Below are 16,573 nucleotides of genomic sequence, written 5' to 3'. Positions count from 1 at the left end.
ACACCAACAACTCACCATTTTGATGTTACAGTCTGCAGCATGGCTTATTTGAGATTCCCCCCCCCCCAACGAGGACTGAGGAGGTCTCCGCCGGCCTCGCCCGCCGTCTCAAATGTTTTGATCTCCTGTGACGCTTCATTTGGCAACATCGGCGAGGAAGCGGGTCAGCTACAGGGCCGCACCCTGAAGGCGTGCATCTCCCAAGCCACTCCCGGAGTTCCGAAGAGTAGGAACCCACCGCCCATGTCAGCAAGATCAAGGAGCTGGTTATTGATTTCAGGAGGAGGAAAGCAGAGGTCCATGAGCCGATCGTCATCAGGGGATCAGAGGTGGAGACAGTTAGTAACTTTAAATTCCTTGGTGCTAACATTTCAGAGGACCTATCCTGGATCCAACATGTTACTACTATCACAAAGAAGACACGGCAGCGCCTCTACTTTCTTAGAAGTTTGCGAAGATTCAGCATATCATTTAAAACTTTGACAAACGTCTACAGGTACCCAGTGGAGAGCATCCTTACTGGTTGCACCACCACCTGGTATGGAAACACGAATGTCCTTGAATGGAAAAGCCTACAAAAAGTAGATGATATAACCAAGTGCATCACAGGAAAAGCCCTCCTTACCATTGAGCACTTCTACATGGGAGTGCTGCCATAAGAAAACAGTATACATCATCAAAGACACTCACCATCTAGGTTATACTCTCTTTTAACTGCTCCTGTTGGGAAGGAGTACAGGAGCCTTAGGTCCCACACCACCAGGTTCAGGAACAGCTATTACCCTTCCACCGTCAAGCTCCCAAACTAGCATGGATAATTTCACTCACCTCAATACTGAACTGATTCCACAACCTATTGACCTGTTTTCAAGGACTCTACAACTCATGCTCTCAATATTACTTATTTACTATTATTTGCTTATTTTGTATTTGCACAGTTTTTCGTCCTTTGCACATTGGTTTTTTTGACTGCCTTTGTGCGTAGTTTTTCACTGATTCTATTGTGTTTCTTCGTATCTACTGAGAATGCCTGAAAGAAAATAAATCTCAGAGTAGTATACGGTGGCATATACATACTTTGATAATACATTTACTTTGAACTTTGTGTAGGAGAGATCGTGGTTCACGCAGTGTTTAAGGGCTCAGATAGAGCGTGGTAGACGATAGGCAATCATTTGGGAAGGAGATAATAAGCAAATGGAGCCTGGAAGGGTAGGAGAGGGTGGGACAGTCACCAGAAGATGATAGGTGGAGTCACATGGGGAGGGGAAATAGGCACATTCAACAAGGTAGGATAGTGGAATCAGAATCAGGTTGATTATCACCAACGTTTGACGTGAAACTTGTTAACTTAGCAGCAGTAGTTCAATGCAGTACATAATCTAGCAGAGAGAGAGAGAGAGAGAGAGAGAGAGAGAAAGAGAGAGAAAAAATAATAAATAAAATAAAACATATTAATAAACAAGTAAATCAATTACCTATATTGAATAGATTATTTAAAAATGTGCAAAAACAGAAAAACTGTATATTAAAAAAGTGAGGTAGTGTCCAAAGATTCAATGTCCATTTAGGAATCGGATGGCAGAGGGGAAGAAGCTGTTCCTGAATCACTGAGTGTGTGCCTTCAGGCTTCTGTATCTCCTACCTGATGGTAACAGTGAGAAACGGGCATGCCCTGGGTGCTGGAGGCCCTTAATAATAGACGCTCCTTTCTGAGACACAGCTTCCTAAAGATGTCCTGGGTACTTTGTAGGTTAGTGCCCAAGATGGAGCTGACTAGACTTACAACCTTCTGCAGCTTCTTTCGGTCCTGTGCAGTAGCCCCTCCACACCAGACAGTGATGCAGCCTGTCAGAATGCTCTCCACCGTACAGCTATAGAAGTTTTTGAGTGTATTTGTTGACATGCCAAATCTCTTCAAATTCCTAATAAAGTATAGCCGCTGTCTTGCCTTCTTTATAACTCCATCACTATGTTGGGACCAGGTTAGATCCTCAGAGATCTTGACATCCAGGAACTTGAAGCTGCTCACTCTCTCCACTTCTGATCCCTCTATGAGGATTGGTATGTGTTCCTTTGTCTTACCCTTCCTGAAGTCCACAATCAGCTCTTTCGTCTTACTGACGTTGAGTGCCAGGTTGTTGCTGTGGCACCACTCCACTAGTTGGCATATCTCACTCCTGTATGCCCTCTTGTCACCACCTGAGATTCTACCAACAATGGTTGTAACGTCAGTAAATTTGTAGATGGTATTTGAGCTATGCCTAGCCACACAGTCATGTGTATACAGAGAGTCGAGCAGTGGGCTAAGCACACATCCCTGAGGTGCGCTAGTGTTGATTGTTAGCGAAGAGGATATGTTATCACCAATCCGCACAGACTGTGGTCTTCCATTTAGGAAGTCGAGGATCCAATTACAGAGGGAGGTACAGAGGCCCAGGTTCTGCAACTTCTCAGTCAGGATTGTGGGAATGATGGTATTAAATGCTGAGCTACAGTCGATGAACAGCATCTTGATGTAGGTGTTCGTGTTGTCTAGGTGGTCTAAAGCTGTGAGAAGAGCCATGGAGATTGCGTCTGCCGTTGACCTATTGTGATGATAGGCAAATTGCACTGGGTCCAGGTCCTTGCTGAGGCAGGAGTTCAGTCTAGTCATAACCAACCTCTTAAAGCATTTCATCACTGTCGATGTGAGTGCTACCAGGTGATAGGATGAACAAAGGGAAAAGGAAACCAGGCGGAGGTGAATAATAAACATGAATCGATAGATATATTAATCTCAAAGGAAATTATAGTGTCACAGTAGCATTACAAGTGCACAGATATAATTACTAGAAGAGAAGAAGAATGAATAAAAAATAAGTTACCACAAACAGTCTGACAGGAGGAGGGTCTTCACCTCCCCGGCTATAGGTTGACTCATTATAGAGCCTAATGGCCGAGGGTAAGAATGACCTCATACAATGCGGTTGTCTTAGCCTGTTACTAAAAGTGCTCCTCTGTTCAGCCAAGGTAGCATGCAAAGGGTAAGAAATATTGTTGAGTATTGCCAGGATTTTCTGTAGGGTCCTTTGTTCTACCACAGCCCCCAGTGTGTCCAGTTTCATCTAGTCTTTCTAATAGGTGTGTTTTGCCGAGTTGGTGCACACCGCCGCACAGAGGATTCTGCAGATGCTGGAAATCCAATGGACACAAAATGCTGGAGGAACTCAGCAGGTTAGGCAGCATCCACAGAGACAAATAAACAGTCGATGTTTTGGGCGTGGACTATTTAATCTGTTTCCACCGTCCTCAAGTAGTATAACTCAGATCCTAACAATGCTTTCTATGAAACTTCCTCATTTTATTTGTTTCCTTTTCCACTGCATTCATGGAGTAAATTTTATGTGATAGACGTTCACATGGCCCAGCTAAGCTGAGAAAGTTGTATCTTTATCTGTAATTCTTAATTCTACAAAAACAACAAGAACAAAAGCCCTGAGACCCATTTACACTGACAAGAGAATGGATTATTAAACACTTACCGGATTGCTTTTGGTGACGTTTCAAACTGGATGTTTCTGTTATACTGAGCATCGGAAACATAAGCCGCAGCAAGCTGAAGTTGCTGTTAATTTGTAACAGAAATGAGATTTAAAAAGGAAAATGTGTCATTCGTTGTATAATTTACCAAGAAACTTCTGCTTTTTAAAAAAATTCATTTCATAGGTTACAGAGGTGGCTACAGTTCAGGGCAAGTTTACTATAAAGCTATAGGGATGTCTGGAGATAGTGAAAGATGCTTTATAAATGCAAGACTTCCAAGCCTTACTTCTGATGAAAAGGCTTTACATTTATAAATCAATTTTTCTCTACCCCTTCAAGGGGCAGCCTTTCATCAATGATGGCTTGAAACTGTACATTAAACACTGAACTAAGCGTCCTTCAAAAACTGCTGACAACTTACGATGGGAAGGAAGCAAATCTGACAAGTCATGTTTTCAATACCCACCGTGTAATTCTCCACTCTTGTAGGAAGGGGCTTGCCTGACAGCACATTTGCAAACAGACCTGCATTCTTACAGTACTTTAGAAGTTTTGGTAAATTAGTTTATTATTGTCACATGTAGTGAGGTACAGTGAAAAACTTCTGCTTTGCTTAACCACTGTAAGGAAATACAGCCGCTTTAAAAGCTACTGCATTTGCTGGTAATAGCATTTTAACCAGAAATAAAACACTCAAACTTGGATCAAAGGTTCTTGGTAGTTTTGAAACTGTGGCAAAACAGTAAATTAGCTTTCAGGCTTACCTTTGCTCAGCAATTTAAATAATGGTAACAAGATCACCAATGTTTTGTACCAATTATTGCAAAGCTCCGTGAAACTATTAATTTACCTGCTGTTCAAAAGTTTCAGATAAATGGAAGACTTTGAATGACGAAGTGGAAAATAAGTGAATTTTTTTTTGCTCACACTGGCAATCTCACAGACTAACCTAGTTGGGGAAAACATTCAACAGGTATCCTGTTGTCTCCACTCAATATCTATGGCCCTAAGGATCTATAAGTTTGGCATTCGACTGTGGGGTCCAGGACTTTGTTAGACCACAAGTTCAATTTAACTACTGCTGTGTGTGGAGCTACCTAAAACATTGAGTTTATTATTGTCACTTATACCAAAGTAGATTGAAAAGTTTTAGCTGCATGACATCCAGCCAGATCATTCCACAATAACAGAACGTAGAACACAGTGTTACATTTAGCAGTGAGAGTGCAGTGCGGATAGACAAATAAAGTTCAAGGTGCACGACAAGCTGACCAGCGAGATCAACAGTTCATAATTATCATATGAGAGTCTCATAGCTGTGAGTTAGAAAATATCCTCGAACATCGTGGCACATGTTCTCAAAAATTTAGTACCTCTGCCTGTTGGAAGGGGGAAGGAGAGAGAATGACCAGTGAAGGAGAAATCTTTGATCATATTGGCTGTTTTCCCAAGGTAGTGAGCAGGCGGTATAGACAGACTCAACTGAGACGAGACCGATTTTTGTGATACACAGCTGTGTTCACTGTTTTCTGCAATTTCTAGCAAGCTTTGGCACCAACAGTTGCGACACGAAACAAAGCTTCTCATAACTTGAAACTCAACTTCAGCGCCATTGAAACATACAGGTACGTGAACTTTTTGTGTCAGGGAAAAAGGCTGCTTTCACCTTCCTGAAGTCAATGCCCAGCTGGTACACTATGACTACTCTTAGCTGACCCAACCCCAGAGCAAGGGTTGAGATGGCAAAATCTATCCTATTTCTGATTTGCCAGTGACATCCTTATTCAATATTGCCCACCTTATGGACAAGATAGCCAAGCAAAACCTAATGGAATTCAGAAACTAAAGTATGCAGGTATTTGTTGATTGAATAAAAAAATTGGACTCGAATCTAAGAACACTGACATTTAAAAGGTCAGGTGGCTCTCCATAGAGGCAATTTTGTGACAAAACTAAATTGATTCAGTTTTTTTTCCTGACATGAAAAGTGATCAATGGGACTTTTAAAAGTAGGCTGTGAGATGAAGAAAAAGAATGCAGAAAAACTTGAATGTGCAAAGATAATGTTAGCTAGGCTTTACATTAACTGGAGGAAGTATTCAAAACCATTGACTCTTTCCAAATTAAACATCTTTGTGTGATAATAATCACAGCAATACAGCACAGATATGAGCCCTTTCTCCTCATAAGTCTACATTGATCATGTTGTCCACCTCAGCTAGTCCCAATTTCCTGGGATATCAATGGGTCAAGACAGCATTTTATTGAGAAGACAACCAACACAAGACACAGAAATTAAGTATTTCTCACACTTGCACAACAGATAACATTAAGATAGTACTGGGAGGCATGGTAGAATAGTGTTTAGCACACTTTACAGTACCAGTGACTTGTGTTCAGTTCCCACCACTGCCTGCAAGGAGTTTGTACGTTCTTCCCGTGACTGCATGGGTTTCTTCCGGGTGTTCAGGTTTCCTTCTGCAGTCCAAAGACGTACCGGTTAGTAGGTTAATTGGTCACTGTAAATCGTCCCATGATTAGCCTAGTGTTAAATCGGGGATTGCTGGGTATGCATATCTCAAAGGGCCTATTCTGTGCTGTATCTCATTAAATATATAAATAAATAGACTGAAAGGGTGGGGTGTGAATATTTTATTACATTTAATATTTTGAATATTACATTGAATATTTTATACAGCATTATTTCAAGGATTTTTTTTTACAGAATTAATCACCTGTTCACATCAAAACAAACTTTTCTATCTGGAAGCTAAAGAGAACTTTGCTTACAAGTTGTGTTTAAGTTGAAGGGAACTTTAAAAAAACATGGTGGATTTTACAAGGGACTGAAGCAATAATATTCACCAACAAGCCTTTAATTCTAACTTTCAGGCCATTCCAGATTTAGCTGATCCATTAATACTATCTGTACTTTGACTAACAATACAGTTGGGAAGATATTGTAGGATAATACAGGACATCAGCTCCCACCAGAAAGAAACTCAAACTTCAGTTGATAAATTGGGAATAAAGCTACCATCTGAGTTCAGACCTACAGGCTGATTGTCCAGCATCCTGAGCAAACAGGTTGGCGGGCAGACAGTGGACCCCCAGAATAGTGAATGGAGGGAGGGGGGGAATAGAAGGCAACGAGTTCACACCCCAGATCGAAGGGGGTGGGGATAGAGGGCAGAGAGTGGGCTCGCCAGAAAACAAGGGTGATGGTTGGGTGTGAAGCGAGAGGCAAAAACATCTAAATTCATCTTGGGCGAAAAACCGCATTGTCTTTACGTAGGGCTATGCCGCTAATTTAGGGGAAAAACCGCCCTTGTTGGGATTAACATGAAGATGTGGATTATATCTGAAAGACACACATTTCTTTCAAATTGTGTGTTACTTTACACAATAGAAAACTTCAAAAGGGGAAAAAAGGTTAAGCAGAGACCATGAAGAGAAAAACTATTTGCCGCGGGTTTATGTTTCACTCGTTATAACCACTGTTAAATTAGCGCAGTAAATGAGAGAGAGCTCACCTCATCGTCAACAAAAGGTTTCAACTTCCCGCTCCTTTCTTCTCCGCGTTTCTCCAGTTGTTCCGCGGCAGCGGGCAGTCTGTGGTCCGGGAGCGACATGGTGAGTTCTCCTTCACTCTCCGGCTCGGGAGCGAGGGGAGTTCCAACTCACCAGCACGGGCGGGTTGGTCGAAGGGAAAAACTGCCGCCGGAGGGGCTTACTTTTTGCTGACTATGGTTTCTGTCTCTGAAAACAAAAAAAGATTTTCCTTTCCTCGTGACCGCACTTTATATTGAGGAACATTGTATAACAACCTTTTGAAAGTATTTTATATATTTGTCAGCTAAAATGCGAGGTAAGCTAGTTATTTTTTAAAAATCATGTGATAGACTAAGGGGCAAAAAAAGGGCGGAAACACGGCGGCGGATCCTTAATTTCCTCTCTTTCGCCCTAGTCACGTTGATGAAGAGCTTGGAAAAGCCTTGTTGGTGCTTTACCGATACTACATCAAATTTTACTTCCGTTAGTTATTAATGAACGTGCAAGTAAATATGTTGCTGGTCGCAAACTTTTTTTCCCACACAAGGGATATGTTCCTTCTTCAAGATGTGGGGCTGAGACCTGGCGGTAATAGTTTGTGTGTTGGTGTAAAGTAATGATTTATTGAGGATTGGTCTCCGGTGACCGACTTTCCTTTTCCAACCGGCTTTTATCCGTCCGGAATTGTGGCAGCCGAACACACGCTTTGTTCACGCATGGACTTCTCACTGTTCAAATCTCCAGAATTATGCTCAAAGTGCTTTAGGAGTGTTTTTTTTACACACTTCACTGCGTTTTACATCGAGTTTAAGGATTGTTTAACTCTAACATCTAGATCGACAGCAAGCCTATTTCTCCCCCGTTCTCATCGCCGTCGGAGTTAGAAACTAGGAACGGTGGATTTCGAACGTCTCACAGAGCCCCTGAAAAGTACATCGGGTTTGGTTCTTAAACGGATTTGGAAGACACTCGTTTTCTTTTATGCCATCATAAAATTTCAACAAAGTTTTGCTTTGCCGAAGTGTAATTTGCTGATTTCCCCAACTGCTTTGCTCCAATGACTAGCGTAGATTTGGTTGGCTACTGAAAGGCGAAGGAAATCGCAGATCGACAAGAACGGAAAGAAATTGCTACAAATACTCCGTAGGTCGGACAGCCTTAAAGGGGTGTGTGTGTATAAATGAGATGGTGAAACAGACACAGACAGAAGTAGTGTTAATCTGTTCTTTTAAATAATCTACCCCAGTTCCAACATGTATTCTTTCTGGATGGCGGTCAGATGAAATTCTGGGAAGTTGCCTACCACGATGAGAAGAACAGACAGAATTGTGCCGATAAACACAAGAAATTCTGCAGATGCTGGAAATCCAGAGCGACACATACAAGCAACACACATCAAAGTTGCTGGTGAACGCAGCAGGCCAGGCAGCATCTCTAGGAAGAGGTACAGTCGACGTTTCAGGCCGAGACCCTTCAGTTCTGACGAAGGGTCTCGGCCTGAAACGTCGACTGCACCTCTTCCTAGAGATGCTGCCTGGCGTGTTGCGTTCACCAGCAACTTTGATGTGTGTTGCTTGAATTTCCAGCAACTGCAGAATTCCTGTCGTTTGCGACACATACAAACTACCTTCCATCAGGACTGAAATGTAGTAATTCTGTTATCACCTGCCTGTCGGTCTCTGCCAGTCAGCTACCAAATGCATGAACATGGATTTAAAGAAATTCAGCTTGTTTAGTTTTTCATTCATTTAACACGACGAGGTTCTCGGAAGTCTGCTTTTACTTTAATTTCTGTGCAGTGGGTCGGGACATTTCCTGAGACCGACACGTCTCCTGTTTCCAACGTTCTGTTGAATACCGTTTCTCAATGCAACACTTGTTGAATTGGAAGTGAATAAATCTTCAAAGTCCGAAGTTCAAAATAAATGTATTATCAAAATACATATATGGCACCATTCACTGCCCTGAGATTATTTTTTGCGGGCATTCACAGTAAATACAAAGAAACACAATAGAATTACTGAAAACTGCACAAAAACCAAGGTGCAAACAAATAGTGCCAATGCAAAAAAGAAAATGATGATAATAATAATAATAAACGAACAATAAATATTGAGAACAATGGTTGTGGTGTTCTTGAAAGTAAGTTCATAGATTGCAGAATCAGTTCCCTGTTGGGGTGAGTGCAGATATCCAATCTGATTCAGCAACCAGATGGTTGAGGGGTAATAATTGTTCATGAGCCTGGCGGTGTGGGACCTAAGGCTCCTTTCTTTTTAAATCTTTTTATTGAATTAGTACACAAAAGGTAAACCATATAGGCACTAACACGCTGTTGCAATATAACTTTACAGGGACCTAAGGCTCCTGTACCTCCTTCTTGGTAGGTGCAGCAAGAAGAGAGCATGGCTTAGGTGGTGGGGTCCTTGATGATAGATGCTGCTTTCCTGCAATTACAGTGCTCCTTGTAGATGTGTAGATGTGCTCAGTGGTGGGGTGGGCCTTACCTGTGATAGACTGGGCTGTATCCACGGCTTTTTATAGGCTTTTCCATTCATTGGTATTGGTGTTTCCAAGCTATGAGGAAACTAGTTAATATATATTCTCCACCATGCATTTATAGAACTTTGTCAAACTTTTAGATGGCATGCTGAATCTTTGCAAACATCTACGAAAGTAGAGGTGCTGCCCCTAATGGTGCTTTGTAATGGCACGTATGTACTGAGCTCGGGATAGATTCTCTGAAGTGATAATGCCCAGGAATTTAAAGTTACTGACCCTCTCCACCTCCGATCCCCCAATGAGGAATAGCTGATGGACCTCCTGTTTCCTCCTCTTGTCATTAACAATCTACTTTATGGTTTTGCTGACATTGAGTGAGAGGTTGCTGTGGCACCATTCAGCCAGATTTTTAATCTCCCTCCTATATGCTGATTTGTCACTACCTTTGATTTGGCCAACAACATCAGCAATGTTGAATATGACATTGGAGCTGTACTTAACCTCACAGTCATAAGCATAAGGATGATAGATCAGGGGGCTAAGCACACAGCCCTGTGGTGCAACTGTGCTGACAGTTATTGTGGAGGAGATGTTGTTGCCAATCTGTACTGACAGGGGTCTGCAAGTGAAGAAATCAAGGATCCAGTTGCACAAAGATGTAGAGGCCTAGGCCCTGGAGATTATTGATCATTTTTGAGGGGATGATAGTGTTGAATGCAGAGTATTCATCTAGATGTATGCATCTTCACTGACCAGAGTTCCCAGGGTTGAGTGAAGAGCCAATAAGATGGCTTCTGCTGTTGATCTGCTATGACAGTAGGCAAATCGGAGTGGATCCAAGTCACTCCTCGGGCACGAGCTGATGTTTCAACACCAACCTCTCAATGCACTTCATCGCAATGGATGTAAGTGCTACTGGATGATAGACATTGAAGCAGGTTACCACATTCTTCCTTGGCACCTGTACCATTCCTGCAGTCCTGACTGGAAAGCCAAAGCAAAGCTACAGAACCTGATCCTCTGTACCTCCTTCTGCAACTGGACATGCCCTCTTCTCATCGTTACCAGCAGGACAGAGGTACAGAAGCCTGAAGACACACACTTAGCGATTCAGGAACAGCTTCTTCCACTCTGCCATCAGATTTCCAAATGGACATTGAACCCATGAACAGGACCTCATTTGTTTTATTATTTCTGTTTTTACAATTTAAAATTTAACTCTTTAATTTAGACCATAAGACCATAAGACAAAGGAGCAGAAGTCGGCCATTCGGCCCATCTAGTCTGCTCCGCCATTTTATCATGAGCTGATCCATTCTCCCATTTAGTCCCACTCCCCCGCCTTCTCACCATAATCTTTGATGCCCTGGCTACTCAGGTACCTATCAATCTCTGCCTTAAATACACCCAATGACTTGGCCTCCACTGCTGCCCGTGGCAACAAATTGCATAGATTCACCACAAGCTGACTAAAAAAATTTCTTTGCATTTCTGTTCTGAATGGGCACCCTTCAATCCTTAAGTCATACCCTCTCGTACTAGACTCCCCCATCATGGGAAACAACTTTGCCACATCCACTCTGTCCATGCCTTTCAACATTTGAAATGTTTCTATGAGGTCTCCCCTCATTCTTCTAAACTCCAAGGAACATTTACATATGTACTTACTGTAATTCATTTTTTTCTATATTATCATGTTTTGCATTGTACTGCTGTTGCTAAGTTAACAAATTTCATTTCACATGCCAGTGATATTAAACCTGATTCTGATTGAAGCTGGCAGAAGCAAGAGGTTAAATATATCAGTAAAAACTCCAGCCAATTGATTAACACAGATCTTCAGTACTCAGCCAGATATACCGTCTGGGCCAGATGCTTTCTGTGGGTTCACCTTCTGAAGGATGTTTTCATGCTGACCTCAGAGATGGAAATTGCAGAGTCCTTGGAGGTTGTGGAGGTTCGTGAAGGTGGCTCCATGTTCTGTCAGTCAAAGCAAGCATAAAAGGCATTGAGCTCATCTGGGAGTGAAACCTTGTTGTGACGTGTCGCTTGGTTTCACTTTGTATAGGAGGTGGTAGCATTCAAGCCCCGCCAAACTGGCAAGCATCTTGTGGTTCAAGTTTGTTCCAGAATTGCCACTTTGGCCGTGAGATGGCTTTCTGGAAATCGTACCTGGACCTCTTGTAATTGTCTTGTTTGCCAGACTTGACAGCTAGAGCTTATTCAAAATGTTGGCTGCATTTTAAAGGCTTTAGAGACCTGGGAAGTCCTGTAAGGAAGGTTTTGGTACATCACTACAATGTGAACACATTGCACTACTATTGGATACAGAGGCATAAAATGTGCTTTCTATTAAGGGTCATGAGCATGGAAACAATCTCTTTAGACCACTGACACTAAACTGGGGGCTCGCAACCTTATTTATGCCAAGGACTAACACCATTAAGTAAGGGGTCCATGGACCCAGGTTGGGAACTGCTGCTCTAAACCAGCCACTCATCTCCTTTCATTCTCTCCACATTCCTATGAACAACTCCAGACTCTACCATTTGCCCTATACCTGTCAAATATTACAGGACATAGCTTAAAGGTGAAAGAGGGAAAGTTCAAAGGAGACTTGTGTATGTTTTTGTGTAGGTGCCTGAAAGATGGCTCTGGGGAACTGGTAAAGCAGATATGATAGCAGTGTATAAAAGGCATTACCATGAACAGACAGGGAATTGAGGGATATAGACAAAATGCATACCGGTAGTATAAGTTAAAATTAGCATGGTTGGCACAGACATCGTGTGCCAAAGATTCTGTTCCTGTGCTGTTCTATGTTCTATGTACCCACTAGAGAAAATTAACCTACCAATATGCAAGTCTTTTGGGTTTTCAAGGAATCCAGAAGACCCTGAAGAAACTGATTCATTTACAGCAGGGGTTCCCAACCTTTTTTTTTAATGCCATAATCAATACCATTAAGCAAAGGGTGCACAGACCCCAGGTTGGGCACCCCTCATTTACAGGGAAAACTTGCAAAATTCACACAGACAGCACTGGGATTCCTAAGCAATGCATACAAAATGCTGGGGGAACTCAGCAGGTTAGGCAGCATCTATGGAAATTAATAAAGGATCAATGTTCTGCGCGAGACCCTTCATCAGGGGTTACCGAGGTTGTGAGACAGGAAGTGCCACTGCTCTACCCTTTGTATTAGGATGACATAAAGTGTGGTTAAATATAGAGGTAAGCGGAGCACATTCCGTAACAGTTTTGACCTTTCTGTGAAAAATGATATTGTGTCCGTTAAATAGGGGCCGTGGACAATTCTGATTTGATGGAGACAGACGTGAAAGCACAGGGGAACATCTGGAGAAATTTCTGAAATGCCAGTTCGCTGCTGTTGTTACTGCGCGGTCGGGAATCTTCCGGAGGGAAGGCCTCAAAATCCCCACCTTTGCCTGCTGTTGGCGACCAAGATTGAGGTTGAATCATTTGGATAGAAATGGCGCTCAGTACTCGGTGTCGGAGAGCTGATCGGAGGCTCGAAGTTTTCAGATGACTCAGAGTCGGACTGTGGTCGGGCATGGCAGGGAGAGTTTTTCTTCCTTCTCCCATCTGCGTGAGATGTGGGACATTTGAGAGACTTTGAACTTTTTACTGTGCTCGTAGACTTCTTCATCAAGTTATGGTATTGTTGCACTGTTGTAAATATATGTTATAATTATGTGGTTTTGTTAGTTTTTTCAGTCTTGGTCTGTCCTGTGTTTTGTGATATCACACCGGAGGAAATATTGTATCATTTCTTAATGCATGCATTACTAAATGACAATAAAAGAAGACTGCGTGTCTTCATAATCTAATCTAATCTAATATAATATTCTCATCCATGCCAAACAACAAAGGCCCAAGCAGTCATCCCTGCAGCATACCACTGATTACAGACTTCTAGCCAGAGAACCAACTGCCTCTACAATCACTACTGTCTGCATCTTATCATGCTGCCAACTTTGGATTCCACCTTGTAACCCACTCTCCTGAAACAGTTCCCATGTGAAATCTTGTCAAAGGCTTTGCTAAGTAAAGTCCATGTACATCAAGTCAACTGCTTTGTCTTTATCAAGTGACCTCCTCAAAACTCTAATTTGTGAGACATGATTTTCCCTGGATGAAACTATGTTCACCCCTTTCCCCACTTAATCGTCCTCTGCCTTTCCAAGTGACCATAAATCCTACCATTAAGATTCTTCTTTTGAATGGTTTCCCTAAAGTTCACTCACTCTAGTTTCCTAACTTATCTCTACTATCCTTATTGAATATGAGGACATAGCTATTTTCCAGTCTTCTGCTACTTCAGCTGTGATAGTCCTGTGAAATACGTTTGTAACTTGTCTTGGCCATTTTAAGCACCTCCTGGAGCAGGTATTTCTAACCTACGATCCAAGGACTCCTTGCTTAAAAAATGTTGGAAAACCCTGACTTGCAGAAACAGCTATAACCAGAACACCAGATTCAGTGTCAATATGACTTCTTATTGAATTATTACAACAGAAAATCTTTTCATTCCTTTGAATCTGCGCTAACTCTTTGCAGAGGAAGGTTGTAAGTTTAATTTGCCCTCTCCTCTTGTAACTCTGCAAAGTATTTTCCTGGAACCCTACAAATTATTTTCCTACAAGTATCTGGCAGTTTTTGTCAGTTGGGAAGTTCTAATCTTAAAGTTTAGTACATTACCAATAATACTGGATGCATATTCTTATTTTTTATTGTCATTTTATTCATACAATTCTTATATAATAATGTGTAAATATTGAACAGCAGGTATATGGTAGTCCACATAAAAATTCCAAATATTAAAGAGATCTTTGCATCAATCATGTTGAGAATCTCTGTATTAGATGGATGCCCAACCAGTGAAGAGTTATTCCTTCCTGTTGACTGGAGTTTCTTAATGCCACACCTGGTCAACAGCTGCTTCAACTTCAAGGACAGTCAATTTCATTTCATCTTTAAAAATATTTTATCCAATTTTTTGACCAGGTATATAAGCAAAAATGTGGACCTGTGAACAAGTTAATAGTAAAAAAAAAAAGTGCTTTCTGACAGCACGCATTCCAGCACAGGGATTCCCAACCTGGGATCTTGGACCTCTCGGTAAAAGGCAAGGGTCCGTGGCATAAGAAAAGGTTGGAAACTCCTGTTCCAGCACTTTTCTGATGATTATGGATCATCTTGAGTAAGGTGATGGTGGTAATTTTGATGGTTTGATACTTACTGAATTTTGTGAACAGGAACATGGAAAGACTATTTAACTCTCCTTGCTATGATCCATTAAGACCATGATGATTAGTGATCAAAACACCATAAACTGCTAATACTTCTAACAGATTTTTGTTAAGCTATTTACAATTTAAAACTACATTTTCTATTCACAATACTGTCAATCAATGAATTGGGCAGACTACATGTCCTGGCCCTCAACAAACAATTAAGTGAATATAAGAAGTCTACTGAAAGAGCAGAAGAAGCAGAACTTGTGAAAGAAACAACTCCCAATAAGAGCAGTGTAACTGGTACAGAAATGAAATGCACTGAGCTGCGGACCATGACATACCAATTATGTACTTCAAGTGAATCTCAACTACTTTCAGCCCTTGTAACCCGATTTCATTACCCAATCACCCCTCCTTGACAGGCTGTTCTCAAATTAAGAACTGATTGATCATGAATTATATTACTGGGCATTTTTTCCCACATTATTGTATAGATAATAGTTTTTACTGAACCAGTGCAGTTGGAGATCTAGCTAATTCTGTCATACAGGTCTATAGTACTGCAGTCAGTTTGTTTGTGCAGGGGCAGTAAACTTTTTTGAGGGTGTGTGTTCAAATTTATGAAAATCTTCTAAAACATTCTCTAGCTTGCTGTGATTATTTTGAGCGGAGATTATCATTGATGAATGAATAAGTAACATTAATTATGGATGTTTTTAAGGGAGAAGGATGAGTCCTGTGGCTTACTTACATGTATTTGCTGTTTTATGATTGATAAACATGTAGCAGAGGCAGATTGAAATAAATGAAGCTTTTTAGAAAACCTGTTCAAACAATCCAAAATGCATATACTCAACTAAAATCTTTGCTTACTTGAACTCCGTGGCCTCTTGTCTGGCCTGTGCACCAAAGCTCCAAGTTCTCTTTGCATATTGACTTTTAATGGATTTTTACTTTTTCGGAAGCATTCTGTCATTCTGTTCTCTGATACTCGAAGAGGGGATTGGCAGGTTAAATATAACTTTGTCATTCTTGGTTCAGTACTGTGTGGTGTACATTTCTTATTCCCAGAATATTTTACTATATCGCTTTGATGCTGCTGAATGATTTTTTTTCATGGGAATTTAAGAATCAACCACACTTCAACAGATCTGGGGGAACATATGGCCCAGATATGTCCTTTTCCAATGTGAGAACAATATGGGTTTCTAATGACTTACTGATGTTCATTTTCATTCCATAGTAGGAATGTAGTTTAAATTTGCCAGTTGTTGCTGAATGGTTAGAACTCATTTTGGCTGTAGTTTCTAACATACACCAGAGAATACACTTTAAAGCAGGAATTCCCAATCTTTTTTATGCCTTGGACTAATATCACTAAGCTAGGGGTCCATAGACCCCAGTTTGGGAACCCCTACTGTAAAGGTTCTTTGACATATTTCAAACAGTCATAAAGCACACTACATAATTTCAGGGGGTTATAGGAGGCATTCAAGGATGCTCTTGCTATTGTGAGTTATAATTTTCCAGGAAATTTGGGATGATATTTTTTTAAATGTTAATTTGTTTGTTAAGACCACACCTGATTGTTGACTAAACACCATAATTCCTTAATACTTTTGATAGGTTTTTATTATGCAATCTCAGACATAAAATTACACTTCCTATTCACAAAACTCTGTTAACAGTGAGACAAGGTTTTTGAATTTTGCGGAGGATGGTGGAATGTTTTCACA

General features: G+C 41.2%; 1 protein-coding gene across 1 annotated transcript in view; it reads right to left on the bottom strand.

The window, feature by feature from the left end:
- The window catches only part of tpcn3 (two pore segment channel 3), a 55,164-nt gene extending 47,904 nt beyond the window's left edge, over positions 1–7,260 (bottom strand). Inside the window, exons 1-2 of the mRNA XM_072277624.1 lie at positions 7,059–7,260; positions 3,525–3,607 (exon numbers count right to left, since the gene is read on the bottom strand). Coding sequence (XP_072133725.1) covers positions 3,525–3,607; positions 7,059–7,157 — 182 coding nt within the window. The 5' untranslated portion in view covers positions 7,158–7,260. The remainder of the gene's footprint in view (positions 1–3,524; positions 3,608–7,058) is intronic.
- Positions 7,261–16,573: the final 9,313 nt, after the last annotated feature.

The sequence above is a fragment of the Mobula birostris genome, chromosome 2 (genome assembly GCF_030028105.1).
Source record: "Mobula birostris isolate sMobBir1 chromosome 2, sMobBir1.hap1, whole genome shotgun sequence".
In the NCBI taxonomy this organism is placed as follows: Eukaryota; Metazoa; Chordata; class Chondrichthyes; order Myliobatiformes; family Myliobatidae; genus Mobula; species Mobula birostris.
Note: the sequence above shows the minus strand (reverse complement) of the source record. Positions and strands in the feature narration are given on the sequence as shown.